This window comes from Gobius niger (genome assembly GCF_951799975.1).
Source record: "Gobius niger genome assembly, chromosome: 4".
NCBI lineage: Eukaryota > Metazoa > Chordata > Actinopteri > Gobiiformes > Gobiidae > Gobius > Gobius niger.
The window spans coordinates 21,218,092-21,230,670 of record NC_136855.1 but is presented as its reverse complement, the minus strand read 5'-3'; the positions used below and the strand labels follow the sequence as shown (position 1 = coordinate 21,230,670).

General features: G+C 39.7%; 1 protein-coding gene across 1 annotated transcript in view; it reads left to right on the top strand.

Moving 5' to 3' along the window:
* Window positions 1–12,156, top strand: part of galnt2 (UDP-N-acetyl-alpha-D-galactosamine:polypeptide N-acetylgalactosaminyltransferase 2) — a 36,860-nt gene extending 24,704 nt beyond the window's left edge. The window contains exons 4-16 of the mRNA XM_079554566.1: window positions 2,894–2,992; window positions 3,067–3,134; window positions 3,248–3,313; window positions 3,436–3,557; window positions 4,692–4,779; window positions 4,888–4,975; window positions 5,061–5,164; window positions 6,570–6,696; window positions 8,091–8,183; window positions 8,710–8,793; window positions 8,994–9,120; window positions 9,878–9,997; window positions 10,072–12,156. Coding sequence (XP_079410692.1) covers window positions 2,894–2,992; window positions 3,067–3,134; window positions 3,248–3,313; window positions 3,436–3,557; window positions 4,692–4,779; window positions 4,888–4,975; window positions 5,061–5,164; window positions 6,570–6,696; window positions 8,091–8,183; window positions 8,710–8,793; window positions 8,994–9,120; window positions 9,878–9,997; window positions 10,072–10,227 — 1,342 coding nt within the window. The 3' untranslated portion in view covers window positions 10,228–12,156. The remainder of the gene's footprint in view (window positions 1–2,893; window positions 2,993–3,066; window positions 3,135–3,247; window positions 3,314–3,435; window positions 3,558–4,691; window positions 4,780–4,887; window positions 4,976–5,060; window positions 5,165–6,569; window positions 6,697–8,090; window positions 8,184–8,709; window positions 8,794–8,993; window positions 9,121–9,877; window positions 9,998–10,071) is intronic.
* The last annotated feature ends 423 nt before the right edge of the window (window positions 12,157–12,579 follow it).

The following is a 12,579-nucleotide window of genomic DNA, read 5'->3' as shown; positions in this document are numbered from 1 at the left end:
TGACAGCATTTCAAAGGCCCTGTGCCCAGCTTTTTCCCCTATGTTCAATCCGAAATTAAGCTGGTGAGATGAGATGTTGAAATGATCAATAAGTGTGGTGAAGCCGTCCGGGCTTGGGACACGCTGGCTCAGTGAGAGCAAACCAACTAAAAGGATAAAGTAAAATAAACGGGGTAAAAGATGGATGAGATGAAGAGCAAATGCTGTCATGCTGCCAGCCAGAGGAGAGAGGAAGAGACTCGGGTCAAAGGTAAAAACCTGAAACGGCCTCACATAACCGGGCTTGGAGGAACACCACCTAATGACCTTGACCTTTGGGGGGTAAATGTTGATTATGCTGGAGCTGATTCTATAATTGTTATGCCCTCAAAAATGCACACTTCGCATAAAGCAGGACATTTGGGGGCACAATTACACTCCTGAGACTGATTGAAACTCTCACCACATCCTTTCTATTTATAAGCCTGTCATCTGATTTGTGCGTGCATGGGCTCTTTGATTGTCTGCCAGCCTGAGTAATTAGTGCTCCAGTGGATAAGATCTCTTAGAAACACCCCCCATTGTTGTCTATCTGATGAAAACCAGGAAGTAGCTGGGCAGACTCCCACTGTGCAGCACATTGTCTGTAGTTTGTTCATAACTCAAACTGCTTGTTGTACCCGCTGACTGTTCTGCTTGTTGAATGGGTGAGGAGACATACATGACTTACTGTCGCTGTGGGTGCTCTCTTTATTTAGGTGTTTGACCTTTTCTCCCAAGGCCGCCTCCTGGGCTAAACAGCAAGGCAAAAAAAACACAACACAAAAATACCCTTGCGTTAATCTCAATTTTTGATTTTTTTGAACGGGGCATAAATAACAAATTAATGCTTTTATATTAAATTTAGTATGTGCTACCAATGCTTTCCCCCCCTGTATCTAGACATAGCTACTTTACTATGGAAAAGGTCTGGTGCAATCGAAAGTGTCCGATGTCGTAAAATTGCATTGTGAATCTGAATTTAACATTTGAGTCCATCTCCAGCATCTAAAACCCTCTTCTGTGGGGCGACCGCTGCAAGACAAAATCGAGTCTCCTGTTGCCCTCGTTATTGCTTCATGTCAGTCATGTATATATTTTTTTTATCGCATTTATTTAATGTTGTTGGGTTACAGAAAATTGAATTACTGTTAAGTGACTCAATCATTTGCCATCTGACCACAGTAACATTATTGCTCTTACTGCTGCATTAGAGGAGTGTCGCTCAGAGATGTTCTTTGTAAAAGCAGTGGCAACTCTGTGGATTTATTGACCTGACAGAGAGAGGCATTAGTCCACTAAAAGAGGAGAGATGTGCCTCCTATTGATTTTGCAGTGATGTGTCATTTGTGCAGCAGTGATAGAAAGAAGACAAGCGGGAAAGGAGTTAATGTATAAACTTATATCTCTCAATGGGCTGTAGACATAGTAGCATATGAGACTAATTATTGTAGGGCCATTTGCCAAATACAGTCCCATAGTGTGCAAAGATCATTATTTAACTTCTATTTTGCTATTACCGGCTGAACAGTGCTAAATATTACATCAATTTTGAATTTATTTCTTGCAAAATTTCAGTCAAATTTAGTTGACGCAATACGAGCGATCGCTGTTATTGTTTACTTGCGCAATTTTCGCCGGATGTTTTGGTGAATGGTCGGCAACAGCTGATGCATCTAGGTCTCTAACTCGGTTTTATAAAATGATAGATCTGTTATAGCGTTTATGGACTATGTTTTTGCCGATCATAGGATTTTAATAACATTTTTAACAAATATGAAAACGTAAAAGGCCTACCACGGCCAACGGATGTGGCTCGTATGCCAACACAATTTGATTCATATTTTGTAACAATCAGAAGAACTAAGTAACTTGTTTACCTTAAGCAATCCTTTCGTAGTCCCTCTGTGGGTGATAATAGGATGATTGGGGGGGTCTTTCATCTCCCCCTGGTGTCTCTGGCCAGAAAACCACCCTTGCCTACGGGTCAGTGGCCCCAATACACATTAGAAGAAGCTAACAGGCTAACGGGCAAAGCTAACTGTGGGCCAGCACCTTTAGCAGTGTTTTAGCCAAGTTTGAGTGACAAAAATGATCTCCATTGTGTCATTGAGTTGTGGCACAAATGTACAATATCCTTCTCTCCCTTTGTCTTTTTGTCAGTGTAGTATTTACTCTCACGGACAATTAATGAGTAAAAGAAAAAAACGCAACATGCTACGACCCCTGCAGTGGCGCTTATGACCTATAGGGGCATTAGTTACTTAGCTCTGCTTCATGAATCTACTTCCACCTGTACAAAACACCGGACTTGCTCTTTGGACAGTTTGTACTGGGATTTGTTTATGTTGAGCAATATTATATAAATATATTTTAAAAAATCCAAACTTATGTTCACTTTTTCTCAATCATTTTTTCCTCTAACACATTTGTTGGAGGAAATCCTCAGCAGTCCAAGAGAGAGAAAAGGCGAGGAGTCTGGATGTGTTTGGCAGATGTTTATCAGTTTGGGACCTGGAGACATAAATATTGTGCTCGTCTGACCTTTCAAGTCTGACGAGGCTTCAACGCACGGAGGCTTGGTTTTGCATCATATTGATAAGCGGAGCCAAGGTTATGGTCATACTCCAGAGATAGCATGACCGCACAGTGTGACCCAAGAGATACATTTTAATCTCTGACTACATTTTGTTTTCATTACATTGTTTCAAAGTTTCATCCCGCAAAAAAAGTTGACCAAAAGTCTGACAAAATATTGGACAAAGTGCTAACTGCCCTTGTTTTCAGTGTCTTGGTATTTTTGTGTTTATTTATGACTAAATCCACAACACACAGTCATTTTTCCAGCTTCATATTTGTCTCTTTCTGTGTTTAGTTGCAGACATAAACAGTGGAAAACAGAGTTGCCAGCTTCTAGTGTTGTGATCACTTTCCACAACGAGGCTCGCTCTGCTCTGCTACGGACTGTGGTCAGGTGGGTTTCAGTCAGATTTTGAAAAACGAGCTTTACTTGTCCTATTTAATTCATTTCTTTAACTTTGTTTTTAGCGTTTTGAAGAAAAGTCCGGCCCATTTAGTCAAAGAGATTATCCTAGTGGATGATTACAGCGATAACCGTGAGTAGTGTTGATTTTTTTAACCTAAAGTGCTTGTAGCGGCTCACATCGAAACTCGCACATTGCCTGTTAAAATGATGTTTGTTTGTTTTTCTCCTGCTTTTTATTTTTAGCTGAAGATGGAGCACTGCTGGGCAAGATTGAGAAAGTGCGTGTTTTGAGAAACGACCGCAGAGAAGGTAATTTGCCAGACACAAAATAGCAGGGAATTTGAGTTTGGTCCAAGAACATCAATTTTATTTTCAGTTTAACTCCGTCACTTAAATCAGACGTTAAAAATCTGTGACTTGTGCTTTTCCAGGGCTGATGCGGTCCAGGGTCCGAGGGGCTGATGCTGCCACTGCCCCAGTCCTCACTTTCCTGGACTCTCACTGTGAATGCAATGAGCACTGGTTAGAGCCCCTCCTGGAGAGAGTGGCTGAGGTACGCATAACTGTAGTGTTTCATAGAAGTGTAACTAAAAGGCCCGACTGACATGGAATTTTTGGGGCCAATTGTGATTTAAGGCTGGATTTGCCGATATATTGACCAATTATTATTAATGATTTAACGTATAGTTTATGCATTGCAAAAAGTAGTCTTGAAGTAAATTGGCCTTTGATTTAAGTGAATTCTGTCTATGGGGCATTTTTTTCCCCCCTAAATTAAAACACAATAATCTTATTTCAAGTAAATTAAGATTTGTGTATGTAATTTTAAGTGTGAGGAGATTTTTTTCCCCCTTTATTTACTGGTAAGTGTGGAAATCGAGGACAAATATTCTTATTGAGAGAAATTCTTGATTGCTTTATGCACTTTGTGCAGCACTTTGAATTTCTGTGTGTATTAATTGTGCTCTACAAATAGGCTTGCCTTGCCTTCATAGTTTTAGTCTTGCCCAAGGACACAAGCAAAGGTGTGCACAAGTTGGAGCTGAGATTTGAACCACTGACACTTGGACTTGTGGTCAAATGTTTTTTTACCAATGAGCCTCTATTGCCCCATGTGAATATGCATTGCAATAGTAGTGATGGTTGTATGTCAACCTTTATTATATATATATATATATTATGTATAACATTTGTTAAGTGGTGACGTCACAGCTCTACTTCCGGGATCGTAGACGTGTGAGAAACTACAAAAAAGTCTTTAATACCACAAGCAATATTTCTGAAACTCAACAGAAAGTTATTGAACATACTTATTTATCAGCCCCAGTAGCCAAAAATACTGAACCTACTGCTATAAAAGTAATATTTACCTAAATCTGTAGCTAACTCCGGAAGTACCGACTTTAGTAAATATTACTTTTTTAGCAGTAGGTGCAGCATTTTTGGCTAATGAGTCTGAGAAATAAGTAGGTTCAGTCTCTCTCTGTTGAGTTTCAGAAATATTGATTGTTGTATTAAAGAGTTTTTAATGTTTTTTTCTCGCATATTAGCCGGTATGCTAGGACCCGGAAGCGGAAGTCGTGACGTCACACTTAACAAACGTTATATTGGCCAATACAGTATATTTGGTTGAACCCTATAAACTTTAAACTTGAAGAGCTTTTTTTGTGTGTGTGATTTTGTGCAGGACAAAACACGGGTAGTTTCTCCTATTATAGATGTCATCAACATGGACAATTTTCAGTATGTGGGAGCTTCTGCAGACCTAAAAGGAGGTACATAGCATGTGCTTATGTGCATAAATAAAATGATCATATTGTGAGATGATGTACTATGTTTCTTCACAAACATGTTACTGAGTCTTTATGCATTCATGTTTTTAGGTTTTGACTGGAATTTGGTCTTTAAATGGGACTATATGACCCTGGAGCAGAGGCGGGCCCGACAAGGCAACCCCATCGCCCCAATAAAGTACGCTGTAACACACAAAACCACAAGAAATATGCTCACTCTTTAAGCGATTGCTGATCTTTCTCTTCTCTCTCCTTCGCTCCAGGACTCCGATGATAGCAGGAGGTCTCTTTGTCATGGATAAAGAGAACTTTGAGCTGCTGGGGAAGTATGACATGATGATGGATGTCTGGGGAGGAGAGAACTTAGGTGAGTGATACCGCCGAGCACAAAGGCAGATTAAGTTAGCGCCGAGAACTACAAAGACCTAAATAGATGAGCGTCAATGAGAGCGGTGTGTCGGAAGTGGCAGGTGGCAAAAAAAAACAAATGTAACGTCTTGTCAGCATTTATTGTCGTCACGGCGATGCGTTCCCGAAGCGACTTATTTGCTGACGGCGGGTCTTCTCCGCTTACAAATGTGGCATCTTTCCATCATAAACTCGGCACTTTTCGCTCACCCTCCGTTTCCTGCTGACTTAGAAATCCCCGCTCTCTCTTGAGGTTTGGCGTCACCAGGAAATAGGGCTGCACAGTTATTCGCAAGCGCAATATTAATGGCCGCAATTGGCAAATCGAATAAGCTGCAAATATTATTAGTCTTATTATGCGCAAAACCTGCTAACCCTGTAGTTTGGACCCCTACAAACATGTAATGAAATGTGACGCTTGTATTGGTTTACACAGCCATTTTTTACTCTCAAATTCTTTATAATGTGCATGGTGAACTGAATCTGCATTTAAACTTAAATAGCAAATCTAATCCCATTTAGATATTTTTACACCTTTGTGCACTCTATCGGAAATGCATCATCTTGTTGTTTGTTAAAGATCCTCTGAAATATCGCGGCCAAGTTTAAGAGGAAAAGAACAGCTTGCATTGTGTTAGACTAATTATAGCAAATCAAACGAGCATTATGGCGCAACGGAGAAATCAACTAACATTACTTGTGCTAATGGCTTTTCTTGGTTTGGTGAAAATTACTCTATACAGCAGAGGCAATATACAAACACAATAATAGATTAATGAATTTGTCAGCCTCATGCTTAACACATTTCAGCTATTTATTGTAATAGTTTAATGGCTTACATTTATAACGCTGCGCAAGCTTGACAAACTAATCAAAGGGCAGTGATTATTCACACTCGAAGATGATAATCATGAAGTTCCTAATGGATTAATAAAGGCTGTTATCTATCTAAGCTAGTATTGTAGCCCAGGTGTAGACTGATGAGGCCAATCTGTGCCCTTGCCACATCTGGCTCACTCACTTATCAATGTGAGTGAAGTGTCTTGCCCAAGGACACAAGCAAAGGTGTGCACAAGTTGGAGCTGAGATTTGAACCACTGACACTTGGACTTGTGGTCAAATGTTTTTTTTACCAATGAGCCTCTATTGCCCCATTTGAATATGAATAAAATAGATGATACAATGACTGGTAAATCAACATAACCCCGCATTGCACTGAAAATACACATTTTGAATATGCCACGTACATGCATTTATAAACATAAATCGGTGGTAGCCTTATAATATCATTAGTCCTTGGATAAGTGATAGAAGATAAAGGATCAAACACATGGGTGAGGGTTTGTGATATTTGTCTGTTTCAGAGATTTCATTTCGAGTGTGGCAGTGCGGCGGCAGCCTGGAGATCATCCCCTGCAGCAGAGTGGGCCACGTCTTCAGAAAGCAGCACCCCTACACGTTTCCAGGCGGCAGTGGCACTGTGTTTGCAAGGTGACTGTGTTTACTACACACTCAACACAACAGCAATAATGGGTTACATTTTGGAAATCACGATCTTGGTTGAAATCAAAGGACAGTGAAATCCTTTGTGTCATGAGTTTGAAATTGGGGCTAAGCTGTTATTTAACACCGATTGTTAATGTTTTGATCCAGAGTCAATATGCATACAGCTCATCACTCTGTTTGTCACAGTATCAAATGATTATTGCAAAACACAAAACTAGGTGTCACAATTAAAGCATTGAGTGTGCCGGACGATTTGGTGGGTCTGATCACAAACATAAAACATGGTACGAATTAAGTGTGCTTTGAAACATCATCAGCCTGGACTCAGGCCCAGCAAAGTCTCGTCCAAATTAAAGCATTATCACGGATCAGCAGACAGACAACAGCCTCCCACATTTAGTCTACAACGTATTGTTACTCAGAACAGAATTAAAATGAGGTTGATAAGCTTCCGTGAAATAAAGAGAGATTGACTGTTTCACTTTCTTGGCAGTTTTTCTTGTCTGTGTGAAGCAGCCTCAGATCGCTCCCCGGGGCTGTTGGCAGAGACCCCGGGGAGCGGCGAAATGGCACCGTTCTGCCTCAATGCATTTTATCATCATTCTTCAGGGAGACACACTTTAAAGTACTCTTTCTGGTTACCTCAAAAAGCCTCAAGGATCTGTGCAAAGGTTTTTAAGTGACACTTTGGTGTAGCTCAGCTTCTGTAAACTGGCCCTTCATTTGATCCGGCGTCGTCATCTGATGGAGCTACTGTATTTATATCTATTGTTATGGGGCATCCTGTTTGCTCTGTGCCACGAATTGGACAAATTTGTTTAACGTCCGGTTTAATACTTAACATGCCACACCTCTTTGAGCTAATGTTTGTGTAGGATACGCGTAAGTACCATTTCAGTTGAACGTTGGTGATGAGACATGAGCACAGGTTTACACTGTATGTGGACTTATGCCTTACCTCCAGATCCTAGACTCCAGGATTTAATCACTGAGCTGTAACGACTGGAGGCAGACGACAGGTGCTAGGATTGTGGAAGTAGGAGAAAATTTGGTTTCAGTCATACGGCCTGGCGTGTATGTGTCTTATTCTGCTTTTGTATTGGAAAATTGTCTTGTGGAACAAAACAAACAATAATACATTAAACAACATTATATTTGTGGAATGAATCAACGTTACCATTTGAACACGATCGCCTCATATCTGGAAACACAGGCAGGTCATTTGAAACAGGAAATATTAACCAAGAAAACTAAACATTCTCTATATGTAACTTGAATCTATCATTGCAGAGCACATTCATAGCAGAAAGTGTAGCATTTTTAAATAATTTGTCAAAACAATGCACTTCCCTAATGTTGTTTTTTGCTTTTTGTTTCAGGAACACAAGAAGAGCAGCCGAGGTGTGGATGGATGAGTTTAAAAACTTCTACTACGCTGCCGTTCCCTCTGCCAGAAATGTCCCCTATGGAAAGTAAGCACCTCATTTCCAGCTAAATGAACTGAAAAATAAAAATACATTTACTAGAAAGGAAATAAAATTGAATGTAAACCTGCATAATGTTTGCTGCTAGTTTTAATGGAGAGCAGAGACACTGTACTGTCCCTGTAAAGCACAGTTTTCTCGCGTTACACAAGATTTCGTTTTTACATAAACTTTTTCAATAATGTAATTAGATACTGAAATACAACAGTTGTGCAATTTTAATTATGCTACTTAAGCAGTGATTGAATGACAAAATAACAAGCTTGCATTAGTAGTTTGTAACCACTTAATTGGCAACGGACACTTGTTTTCACTGAGCAGCCTGTTAAAATAATTATACATCATTTTCAGTTATTTTTGGAGCTGTGAAACTGTGATTGCAGCTTGTGCACGTCTCCCTCTAGTGTCAGTCCAAGGTCCACAGAACCAAACCTAACTGGATATCTGCAATAATCTTTGGGTTAATTAATGTAGTCTTAGAAAAACTAACTTTGAATAATTCATTTCTGTCCAGCATTCAAAGTCGCCTGGAGATGAAAAAGAGGTTAGGTTGCAAACCCTTCAAGTGGTATCTGGAGAACGTCTACCCTGAACTACGGTAAGTTCATTATGAAATACCAGCCCATTGATTTACAAAGCCATTACTGAGTTGCGTTTCAAAGTTGTATAAACGTTATTTCCTTTAAGCCTGATGTTGTTTTGTTCATTAAGCGTTGACCCTTGTATCGAATGTTATCCATTGAACAAGCTCAATAATTGCCAGAATGTCCTAATTTTAGTTTTCTTCTCATATGTCAGGGTCCCAGATCACCAGGACATTGCGTTTGGAGCCTTGCAGCAGGGAGGAAACTGTCTGGACACACTGGGTCATTTCGCTGACGGAGTGGTCGGAGTTTATGAATGCCACAATGCAGGCGGCAATCAGGTAAAGCTTTTTCTAACAACTGAACGCCCTTAAGACACTTTGCATAGAAATCAATATAGACGCCTTTCAATATTTACAATAAAGTCATACTGAATAACATTCCCCACTGCCTTACTTTCATTACAAGTGTATTGCTGAGAAATACCTCACTAAAACGTGTCTTTACTGTAAGTAAATCATGAGGTCCCACTTCAGAACAGTATTGGTTGTTTTCAGGTTCTCAAATGTGATGATGTCACACTACCATGTGGGGGGCAGGAGTGTGTGGGTCCATGATCTTTCTGTACAACACCAGAAATCTCCTCAAAAACTACACAATTTTGCCTGCCCCCCTCCTGTATAAATATTCTAAAATGCTGTGCTGTCACCGGCACCCCAGCGTCAGTGTTTGGCAGAGCATGACGAGTGCGCTTGGTATCACTGATATGTCTGTTCATCTATCACAGTTACACAGTTTAGCTGTGATGCAGAAACATAGAACCTGAAATGTTCCGCAGTGTGGCTTTACAAGATGTTTATTATAATAACTACAGAATAATGACTTATTCTTTGTTCTCTAATCAATAAAATAGGTCTTAAGGTAGAAGTCTGTGCTGACAAAAGCCAGGCTAAAATGGAAAATCTAGGACAGTGCTGATGTCATGTTTGCATTTTTATCTCTTTATAGACCCACATTAAATTGAAGCAAAATGTTCTAGCCTAAATAAACGCAATGTATTGACTTTATCCTATTGTTTTTTCATTTGCTATTGCTCAGGAATGGGCTCTGACGAAGGACAAGTCTGTCAAACACATGGACTTGTGCCTGACTGTGGTGGACAGAACAGCCGGCTCATTAATCAAACTACAAGGCTGTCGAGAGAATGACAGCAGACAGGTACCATCCCAGTTCAGTAAGTTGCACAGAATAACACACTGATAATTACACTCATTGTTTCATTCTTTGCCTAGAAATGGGAGCAGATCGAGTCCAACTCGAAGCTTCGTCATGTAGGCAGTAACCTGTGCTTGGACAGCCGCAGTGCCAGGATGGGGGGACTCACTGTGGAGGTCTGTGGCCCCAGCCTCAACCAACAGTGGAAGTTCACTCTTAATTTACAATCGTAGGGGATTTTGCCGGAAAAAACTGGACAATGATGCCAGCAGAATTTAGTCGTAAGAGGGAAAAAGACTCAATGTGAAAGTGAACTCTTTCACTTCCTCGGGGATAGAATGAGATGGAGTGTGGCCCAGAGAGCTCCAAACACTTCCCCTAGTGGACAGGAGGCCACCCTGCAGCCTGCAGAAGGACTGATATTGGGATCATGTTGAAGACAATGATACAGACAATGGAGATGCTTGCCATTCAAACTACATACCTCAGTGTCTTCATAGGTGGTTGAAAAGAAAATTATGAGTAAATATTTTAGTTTTGCTTGTTCAAGAAAAGAGGACAAGATTTACTTTATTATTATTATTTTATGTTAGAAAAAAAAACATTGTTATAATTTGTTTGTGATAGCTTTTTCTCATTTAAGACATTTTGATATTTTATAATTTCTTCGTTCATTACTACCATTTGCACCTGTCAGTGATTGCTTCAGGTCCCCGGAAGAAAGCTGCAAAAAGAAAAAGGACTTGGTTCTCTGTTATTTACAAGATTCTGAATAACCCAGAAGTCGCTTCTCTGCCCCACTGCAGGAGTTTGCAGGACGGCCCACCATATGGGCCCAAAAACTGGACTGGAGCGGGACAGACTCCAAAACCAGAAAGTGTCTTGATTAAACACTGCGTTGCTCTTCTTTGATGTTTGTCTGTGGCACTGGCTGCTACAGTATCTATATTTCTTACTTTTATTTCTTTAAGATGCAGCTTTGTGTTTAGTTTCTTTACTTTTACTAAAACCAGGACTAAAACAGGTGTTTTAGGGACTCAAAGGAATAATGAGTACCCTGTTTCCAAATCATGCTCTATAAAAACATGTTTCATCATCAGAGTAAGATGTCAAAAAACAAACAGAAACTTGTCACATTTCAATTAACGTAGCAGCTGTAATACATAATATCTTTGCCATAATTAGTTTCTTCATAAGCCATGACCTTTCTTGCTCAACCCAGGCACTGTTTGATTATGTAAAGAAAGACTAGTCTTTTCTATTGAATCTATGGGTCGTGCAGTAAAACCTTGCTTATTTCAGCCGCCTACAGTATAAACTGTGTAAGGTATGCATGCATCTTTTGCTTTCTAACTGCATGTTACAACTCCATGTTTTCCTTTTTGCATCGTTCCTGCTAGATGAGCCATCTGTTTGCAAATTTGACACTGCAATAAACATGGTTTTACTGTCTGTTCTCACACTATTAGATACTTTTGTTTGCACAAGTGGCCGCTGAGTTTTTCTGACTTTCAAATGCATATTTGTTTTGCAGACTTATTCAACAGATGTGATCAAGCTGCGTAGTGCCATCTTATGGTTTGATAACTCAATGGTGTTTTGTAATTGTGAAGGCCTGTTTGGCATTAGCTTAATGCTTTGTTAGTTTAATCATGTCTTTCCACACTTCACAACAAAAACATTGACCAGTTGAGTGTATTGTCCAGGTCATAGTTAGAGAAAGTTTCCGTCAGGGCCCATCACTGAAGGAACTTGCTGTACATTTTAACTTTACTTTTTGAAGTGCCGTTCTGACGAAGACAGCTGGTCATCATTTTCTGCTGTCTGATTTAGACAGTTTAGGTCAGTGTTTTCTGTTACCCAGATTTTACTTTTTTCAGTTTTCATGCACATCTAAACAGTGTCCCGAGTGGAGAATTTGAAAGCCTATCCTGTGACTTGATAGGGGGCTGTGTTTTGCAGTGCGGCGGTTTGTGGCCAGAGCCTGGAGTAGTGTTGCCATGGTGACTGAGCTCTATCTGATTTTAAGATGGATCCGTCAACATCTGGCCGTTGCTTAAAATCTATATTTCTATTGCATCATACACACCAATCATACTGATTAACTTTATTATTTAGGATTTGCCAACTTTGCAATCTGTACAAGATAAAGTCAGAAATGCCAACTTAAAAAAGAGAAAATTTTGTTTGTGGCCTCTTAGGCTAAATTATCCCAATCTTGGCATTCTTCACTGAACATAGGCTCTGTTGTAAATTTCAGGTGTCTCTCTAAAATAAATATTTATCAATGAAAAATGAATTTAGGTTCAGCACTATTATTTGCTCCAGAACAAAGAATGGGAAATGTTCTTGTAGTATTTTGTTGTGCCCATTGGGAGGCTCTCTATAAACATACATTTTGAGTAACCATGGCAATACAGTTTCAACATATTTAAAGCCTTTTCTTTTGAAATAGTCTTATTTTTGTTAAAATTATGTTTTATTTAATATGTGCGGGGGAGTGACCTGATGTAATAACCTGATGAGTGACTCAGTTTGATTCTCAATTAAATGTTTACATCTTTTTAAAATGTGCCAAAGTTCCC